This window comes from Schizosaccharomyces osmophilus, chromosome 1 (genome assembly GCF_027921745.1).
Source record: "Schizosaccharomyces osmophilus chromosome 1, complete sequence".
Classification (NCBI taxonomy): domain Eukaryota; kingdom Fungi; phylum Ascomycota; class Schizosaccharomycetes; order Schizosaccharomycetales; family Schizosaccharomycetaceae; genus Schizosaccharomyces; species Schizosaccharomyces osmophilus.
The window spans coordinates 3,726,285-3,735,205 of NC_079238.1; the positions used below are offsets into that span (position 1 = coordinate 3,726,285).

General features: G+C 39.5%; 3 protein-coding genes across 3 annotated transcripts; 2 read left to right on the forward strand and 1 right to left on the reverse strand.

Annotated features, from left to right (window-relative positions):
• Nucleotides 1-121: 121 nt before the first annotated feature.
• sst1 (ER membrane calcium transmembrane transporter) lies at nt 122-2,761 on the reverse strand (the record flags this gene model as incomplete). The annotated part of the gene is made up of 1 exon (XM_056180491.1): nt 122-2,761. The coding sequence occupies one exon, from the start codon at nt 2,759-2,761 to the stop codon at nt 122-124; it is 2,640 nt and encodes an 879-aa protein (XP_056036225.1).
• Nucleotides 2,762-3,886: 1,125 nt separating this feature from the next.
• Nucleotides 3,887-4,489, forward strand: rps802 (40S ribosomal protein S8; the record flags this gene model as incomplete). Its single annotated transcript, XM_056180492.1, has 1 exon — nt 3,887-4,489. One exon carries the CDS (start codon nt 3,887-3,889, stop codon nt 4,487-4,489), a length of 603 nt encoding a protein of 200 aa, XP_056035115.1.
• A 696-nt stretch (nt 4,490-5,185) lies between these two features.
• On the forward strand, nt 5,186-8,859 carry rpb2 (RNA polymerase II complex subunit Rpb2; the record flags this gene model as incomplete). Its single annotated transcript, XM_056180493.1, has 2 exons — nt 5,186-5,201; nt 5,240-8,859. 2 exons carry the CDS (start codon nt 5,186-5,188, stop codon nt 8,857-8,859), a joined length of 3,636 nt encoding a protein of 1,211 aa, XP_056036616.1.
• Between the last annotated feature and the right edge of the window lie 62 nt (nt 8,860-8,921).

Consider the following 8,921-nt stretch of genomic DNA (forward strand, 5'->3'; position numbering starts at 1 on the left):
AAATGAAATCCACGAATATTATTTCTTCTGCTAACATATATATATATATATATATCACTTATTTTTTTCTTTTTTAAATAAAAAGGCTCTAAAATGAGTTTTCGTATTAGATGGATTCGTTTTAAACATTAAAAAACATAAATCCAGACATTGACACCAAGTAGGCAAGGACCAAAATGGACCCTTTGAAATATGTACTCTTTCCCTCAGAATGAACGTAAGTCAGTAAAAACACACAAATCATAATACATATCATGTCCCAACTGGGAAATATTAAAGTAAATAAATGTTCAAAAGTCAATGTTGCACCCGAGCTGTGATATTCAAAGGCGCTATACGCCATAAGGCAAGGTATCTGTAGCAGACATACCTGTAAAGCGTAAGCGGAACCAATTTCCATTGACAAAGCAATATTGTCATTAAGTGCAAATGATATGGCATTCATAAATTCTGTAGTATTGGGAACAAGAGCAAACAAAATTAATCCAAGAAGCTTTTCACTAATTGAGTACTTCTCCATTACGGTATCAACATTCTGCACTAAAATCTCAGCAATTAAAGCATATGCAAAGGTCGCAGATAAAAGAATAACGGCACTTTTAAGACGAGACCAATTTGGTGCGTCTTCACTGTGTCCCTCTGGCTGTTTTATAAGATGGCTTTGAGGTTCGGGACTATATGGTTTCTGCTGAGTTCTTTCAAAGTCCTGAATGGAAGAAGTATCAGAAGAAGTGTAGTCAGCGGAAGAGCCAAAGGGTTCTCGAGAGGTCGAGTTTGCATCATTATCTCCATGATCATTATGGTTCTCGACAATGTTATTGTCTTCGGGTTTAGCTAAAATTACAGAAGCTTCGTTTACATTCAAATTCTCCCAAATATGGGCAGCATGCGTTCTTAATGTAAACCACAAACCAATGCCATAAGACAACAGGAGTAAAACAGCACAAATATAAGTGAATGGGCGAATCCTTTCTTGGTAAAATTCATCATTAAGTAGTATAAATCGTTTTGTGCATGTCTGACATTCGGGACCACAGCTGGTACATTCTAACGTAAAAGTACCGTAAATTTGGAATAGCATGGTTGGAGCAAAAACACCAAGAACAGCAAACAAAAGCATTGTGCTAGTGGCACCAGCAGACTTTATATTAAAGAACTGAAACTTCTTTTTTACTGCTCCAGCACACATCGATAAACCAGGCATCAATAATAGACCAGCTAATATACTACCGATAATACTTCCTTCAACAAGCTGAGCATTTCCTTGGCGTAAAGCTACCGAATAAAGGAACACTTCAATAACAGAGCCAAAAAATGCGTTTATAAATGCCCCCATACCCATACTACTTTGAGCTGAGATGGATGCCACTGCCATTCCAATAAAATAAGCCAGCGGAATAATACTGATCAAGGACGCGGTAAATATAACCATTGGAGATGAGAACCAATAACCCTTAGGCCCAAAAAAGCCAATAATGATTGTCGGAAAGATTAAAGCAAGCATATCAAAATAAATAATATAAATTCCATCGACCGTATACTTGTAGTACTTGGAGCTGGCAGCTTGCCTAACGCACAAGAGTACAACCTCCAGCGACTCTTGCGAGATTGGTAGAGCAATGTTGTTTCTGAATGATATAGCTAGAGGACAAGTATGCAAATGCTTCCACAAGGTCCACAAAGTTCGTGCACAAGGGATAAAGAATATACTAAACATACAAATGGCAGAGACGAGTAAAAGAGAGGGTGTAATAAATAAATAAAAGAAAGTATAATAAACGACCATGGAAATGCTGAATGGTCCCTTAGAAGCCTCACAGTCTAAAGCTCTATTCATTGGATTTTCGCAGAAAGAAAAGGTTAGGAAATTTAAACGCAAATTATCTGCTCGTTGAGAGCTGCTCCTTCTTCTTCGTCTTCCTAGTGTAGGAGAATTAGCAATTCTTGGACGGACCTTATGACGGACATGCTGACCAAAGGGATACAAAAGGTACCACATTAGGCCTTGACAGAGACGCTTGTACAACACAGCATAAGGGAAATTAAAATAAGAAAGGAGAGAGAAGAAAAGGAAACAGAGAAACATCACAGAAAACAAAGGAATACCAAAACAGGTAAACCAAATCCAATTCGATATAGATTTACTAGGACGCTTTAAAGGTTCATCATGAATATCAATTTCAGCATCACGATTGACGGACCGAAGCTTTTTGTACAAGGCAGGTTTCCAAAGACGGATACCGAAAGCCCTAGTTTCATTGATGGCAGTTTGACGGGCTTTCAAGTTTAGAGATTCTTCTGATTTAACAGAAGAGGCAGTTTGACGTCCTTTCGAAAGGTTCATTGGTCCCGTTCTTGGATCCGGTGAATGAGCCGACTGAGCCGACGGGGAGAAATCGCCATCCTGTCTAGGGCGGTACATACTTAGGCTGGTGTATGGACGGTATTCATAATTATTGTTTTGATCTACCGAAGAAGAAGATGGTCCTACTGGATCGGTGTTTGATGAGATTTTTCTCTGAACACGACTTCCTTGACGGGGAACTTCTTGTGAATCATACGGAAGAGACGCATCCGCGTTGCCAGAATCGGGCTCGTGCACTTCAGGCATAACAAAATCCCCTAAATCTTCACTAGATATAGACCCACTGGGCACATAACGATGGGCACTACTGAAAGAATCAGGCTGTCTTGTATTTTGAGTGATCGTTTTGGCAGAATCCCCGGATTGGGAATGGTTCCAGTCTTGATTGCTTGACATGTGGAAATAGTTGTCGTTCTTGAAAGCGGAATTTCTTTTAGTTGATCACGGCTATGAAAGCACTAAAAAGGTAGATCAGCGAGAACGATTGACAGGTTTCAATGGGCACAACTACCGATCACCGAAATATGTTTCTACAGACTAAAATAAAATAAAATAAAAAAAATATGTTGGGAAGTTGAGAAATTGGTCGTTAGCAGTTCACATATGAATGAAAGGGAAAGGGATAAAGTAAATATAAATGACCCTGCGATCAAGTGAAAGCGGGGATTCGCTTCGTAAACCAAGTATTTATAAACGACCCAATAGGGAAAGAGATGATATGCCTTTGTTTATAAACAAAGAAACAACAATAAATACTGTTTTTTTTTTTTTTTTTTTTTTTTTTCTGTAAATAGATACCTTTGGAAACGTTTAAAGAAAACTTATATGGTTTGTTTGATTAAAGCAGAAACGTTCTTGAAAAAATCGACGATAACTATGATGCTGGGGGTTTTTTTTTATTTATTCTTTCCAAGATCAGCTTTGGATTTTCGGCTTTCGGTCCTTTGGTCCTTTTAAATAGTGATATTTATTAAAAAATAAACCAAAGATGAAAGACTGACAGCCAAAATCAAAAGTGACTGATCCTTTTACCTACATAGATTTTGCACTCAGTAATAGATACATGGGAGATGGCCTTGAACAATTCCAATTCCTGCACAAATAAATATGAACGATTGGTTTTATTTCACTATTCTTTTGAAAAACTATGAATAAAAATAAACATTTCCTCTATATTCTAAACAGCAATTCAGCTCTTTCTTTGAATATTCAATTCTATCGTTACACTACATTAAACAATGGGAGGTTATACAGAGGCATAGGTTTCACCAACGGTCTATTCAAAAATACTTCAACTAAAAGAACTAAAAATGAGAAAAAAAAAATAAAAAAAAAAATAAATTACAATATTAGAGGGACCTTTAGGTAGCAGGGGTTGTTTACATCTAGTGCTTTTTTCTATGGTATGGTATATTAAAACCCTTTGCTACCCAAAAGAGCAGTCACACCCCAACACAAACAATGACTAGCAAAACCTTCCTCCGTTGAAACCACAGCAAATCTTAATCCAAATAGAACAGGATGGGTATTACCAGAGATTCCCGCCACAAGCGCTCTGCTTCGGGTGCCAAGCGTGCTCAATTCCGCAAGAAGAGAAAATTCGAGTTGGGTCGTCAAGCTGCCAACACTCGTATTGGAGCTAAGCGTATTCACGAAGTCCGCGTTCGTGGTGGTAACCAAAAGTACCGTGCTCTACGTTTAGAATCTGGTAACTTCTCCTGGGGCTCTGAGGGTGTTGCCAAGAAGACCCGTGTTATCCAAGTCGCCTACCACCCCTCCAACAACGAGTTGGTCCGTACCAACACTTTGACCAAGTCTGCCGTTGTCCAAGTTGATGCTGCTCCTTTCCGTGTTTGGTATGAAACTCACTACGGCATCTTGATGGGCGGTAAGGGTAAGAAGGCTACTCCTACTGCCACCCCCAAGTCCAAGCACGTTCAACGCAAGCTCGGTGCTCGTGTCGGTAACTCCAAGGTTGACCCTGCTATGGAGTCCCAATTCGCTGCTGGCCGTTTGTACGCTTGTGTTTCTTCTCGCCCCGGCCAATCTGGTCGCTGTGATGGCTATATCCTTGAGGGTGATGAGTTGCACTTCTATCTTCGTCGTATGGCCCCCAAGAAGTAAGAAGTATATAAGCGTCTTTTTAGTTTTCTTTTAGCTTCAGAAGGGAGGAATATATGGATTCCGAATTTGTTTTCTATTTCGTAAATATAACTGTAAAATTTTGCCGGGTATCCAACAAAGTTAAGCTTTTCACAATACTATATACACAGGAACAGAAATAGTTGTGTAAAAGAGATCAATAATTGTAATTACAATGTGATCCATCTCCCACTGTATGAAGTAGAAAATTGTAGCTGTTTAGCGTTTCTAAGCTTTGAAACGATTTTATCACAAAAAATCGTCGAAGGCAAGGAACCAGTAAGAATCGTCAGCTTTATGCGATATCAAACCGTTTATTATTGATACAACTGTCCAGCTTCTATTCCAAAAATGTCAAAAAATACAACATGAATGATCGTACTATGTATTGTTTAAGATAATTGGGATTTGGGAAGAGTACGCAAAAGCATTTTGCGCATTCCAACACGCTTACTGAATGTTTTCTTTCCTGAATAGAAAAGTTGAGAAGAAATAGTCTAAAGAGAAGTGATTTTCCTTTAAACACTTAAAAACATTTTTTTTTTTAAATAATAAATCGTTTACTAGAGATTGCCACGGACAAACTGGTGTTCGTAAACTGAGAGCGATTTACCTTCCCCTAGTATAAGTTTTCCTCACCGCCAACATTCCCTGCTGCGTTTGCCATCACGGTAAAGAATGTCTTATGAGGATTGTAAGTGGAAAAAAAAGGGCTTAACTAACGGAGAATAGATCAATACAATGAGACATTGACTCAAGAAGATTGTTGGACGGTGATCTCGTCGTTTTTTGAGGAGACGTCGCTGGCTCGTCAGCAGTTGTTCTCTTTCGATGAATTTGTCCAAAATACTATGCAAGAGATTGTCGACGATGACTCTACATTGACTTTGGATCAATATGCTCAGCATACAGGTGCTCAAGGCGATGTTACTCGTCGTTACGAAATTAATTTTGGACAAATTTATCTCTCGAGACCTACTATGACAGAAGCCGATGGCAGTACAACTACTATGTTCCCACAAGAAGCTCGACTTCGTAATCTTACTTACTCTTCTCCTCTCTACGTGGATATGCGTAAAAAGGTCATGGTGGCTGCTGACTCAAACGTCCCTATTGGTGAGGAAGAATGGCTCGTTGAAGAAGAAGATGAAGACCCTTCAAAGGTTTTCATTGGAAAAATTCCTATTATGTTACGCTCTACCTTTTGTATTTTGAATGGTGTTAGCGATGCCGAGCTTTATGATCTTAACGAATGCCCATACGATCAGGGTGGGTATTTCATTATTAATGGTTCAGAGAAGGTTATTATTGCACAGGAACGGTCTGCTGCTAATATCGTTCAAGTTTTTCGTAAAGCTGCTCCTAGTCCAATTGCTCTTGTTGCCGAAATCCGGTCTGCTGTTGAACGGGGCAGTCGATTAATTTCTTCTATGCAAATTAAGTTAATGGCTCGAAATGCGGAAAATTCCGGTCAAACTATCCGAGCTACTTTACCGTATATTCGTAGTGACATTCCTATCGTCATTGTCTTCCGTGCATTAGGTGTCGTGCCAGACCGTGATATCTTAGAACACATCTGTTATGATCCAAATGATTTGCAAATGCTGGAAATGATGAAACCATGCATTGAAGAGGCTTTTGTTATTCAAGACAAAGATATCGCATTAGATTTTATCGGTAAACGTGGTAGCACAACTGGTGTTACTCGAGAAAAACGTCTTCGTTATGCTCATGATATTCTGCAGAAGGAATTATTACCCCATATTACTACCATGGAAGGTTTTGAAACTAGAAAAGCATTCTTTTTGGGTTATATGATTAATCGTATGCTTCTTTGTGCGCTGGAACGCCGTGAGCCTGACGATCGTGATCATTTTGGAAGAAAGCGTTTAGATCTTGCTGGTCCTTTGCTAGCATCTTTGTTTAGAATGCTCTTTAGAAAAATGACTCGTGATGTTTATAAGTACATGCAGAAATGTGTCGAAACCAACCGCGAGTTTAATCTTACTTTGGCTGTGAAATCCAATACAATAACTAACGGTTTACGTTATTCTTTAGCAACCGGTAACTGGGGTGATCAAAAGAGAAGCATGATGAACAGAGTCGGTGTTTCACAAGTCCTTAATAGATATACATTTGCCTCTACCCTATCTCATTTGCGTCGAACCAACACTCCTATTGGGAGAGATGGTAAACTTGCAAAACCCCGTCAACTTCACAATACCCATTGGGGTATGGTTTGTCCAGCTGAAACACCAGAGGGACAAGCATGCGGCTTGGTAAAGAATTTGGCACTTATGAGTTACGTTTCAGTCGGTTCACCGGCTGCACCTATCATTGAATTTTTGGAAGAATGGGGTTTGGAAAGCTTAGAAGACTATAATCCTTCGGCATCTCCGAATGCTACTAAAGTGTTTGTTAACGGTGTTTGGTTGGGTGTGCATCGTGACCCTGCTCACTTGACAGACACTTTGAGAAGTTTGCGTCGGCGTCTAGATATTTCAGCGGAAGTTAGCATTGTTCGAGATATTAGGGAAAAGGAGCTTCGGCTGTTTACTGATGCTGGCCGTATTTGTCGTCCATTATTTATTGTCGATAACGATCCTAATAGCGAAACCAGAGGAGAACTCTCTATCCGTAAAGAACACGTTCAGCAATTAATTGAGGATCGTGACCGTTTCGATATTGATCCAGAACAAAAATTTGGCTGGACTGCTTTGGTTTCAAGTGGATTGATTGAATATTTGGATGCCGAAGAAGAGGAAACAGTAATGATTGCTATGACTCCGGAAGACCTTGAAGCTTCTCGCCAAATGAATGCAGGCTACGAAGTAAAAGAAGAATTAGATCCGGCTCAAAGAGTAAAACCTGCTCCTAATCCCCACGTGCATACTTATACCCATTGCGAAATTCATCCGGCGATGATCCTTGGTATTCTAGCAAGCATCATTCCTTTCCCAGACCACAATCAGTCGCCTCGTAATACTTACCAGTCAGCAATGGGTAAGCAAGCTATGGGTGTTTACTTGACCAATTACCAAGTTAGAATGGATACAATGGCAAACATTTTGTATTATCCTCAAAAGCCATTGGCAACAACTCGATCTATGGAATATCTTAAATTCCGAGAGCTACCTGCTGGTCAGAATGCTATCGTTGCCATTTTGTGTTACAGTGGTTATAATCAAGAAGATTCTATCATTATGAACCAAGCTAGTATTGATCGTGGTTTATTCCGCAGTATCTTTTACCGAACCTATACAGATCAAGAAAAGAAAATTGGTATGACTGTCATGGAAGAGTTTGAACGTCCCGCTAGATCTACCACTCTTCGAATGAAGCATGGTACTTATGACAAACTTGAAGATGACGGTCTAATCGCTCCTGGAACTCGTGTATCAGGAGATGATATAATTATCGGAAAAACAGCACCAATACCCGTGGACAATGAAGAAATGGGGCAACGAACTCAGTTGCATGCTAAACGTGATGTTTCAACTCCACTTCGTAGTACTGAAAGTGGTATTGTAGATCAAGTATTGGTAACTACAAATCAAGAAGGTCTCAAATTCGTCAAGGTCAGAATGCGCAGTACCAGAGTTCCTCAAATTGGTGATAAGTTTGCTTCTCGACACGGTCAGAAAGGTACAATTGGTATGACTTATAGACATGAAGATATGCCTTTCTCAGCACAAGGTGTTGTGCCTGATGTCATCATTAATCCTCATGCTATTCCATCTCGAATGACGGTTGCACATTTAATCGAATGTCAACTAAGCAAAGTATCTGCCTTGTCAGGTTTTGAAGGTGATGCTACACCTTTTACTGATGTTACTGTAGAAGCGGTTTCAAAACTTCTGCGTTCTCATGGCTTTCAGTCTCGTGGTTTTGAAGTTATGTATCATGGCCATACCGGAAGAAAGCTAGTCTCGCAAGTATTCCTCGGCCCAACGTATTACCAACGTTTAAAGCATTTGGTGGATGATAAAATTCACGCTCGTGCTAGAGGACCAGTGCAGATTTTAACCCGACAACCAGTTGAAGGACGTTCCCGAGATGGTGGTTTACGTTTCGGTGAAATGGAACGAGATTGTCAAATTTCCCATGGATGCAGTAGTGTTATGCGAGAGCGTTTGTTTGACTGTTCAGATGCTTATAGAGTCGTGGCCTGCGATTTATGTGGCTTGGTAGCTATTGCAAGTTATAAAAAGAACTCTTATGAATGCCGTTCTTGTCAAAATCGCACGAGATTTAGTCAAATCTATCTTCCTTATGCCGCTAAGCTACTTTTCCAAGAATTGATGTCTATGAATATTGCTCCTCGCCTATTTACTAAAAATCACAAAATTTAAAGCTACTTATTTTAAGATATCATATCTGTACATTTAAAATGCAAGTTACTAATTAAATAAAT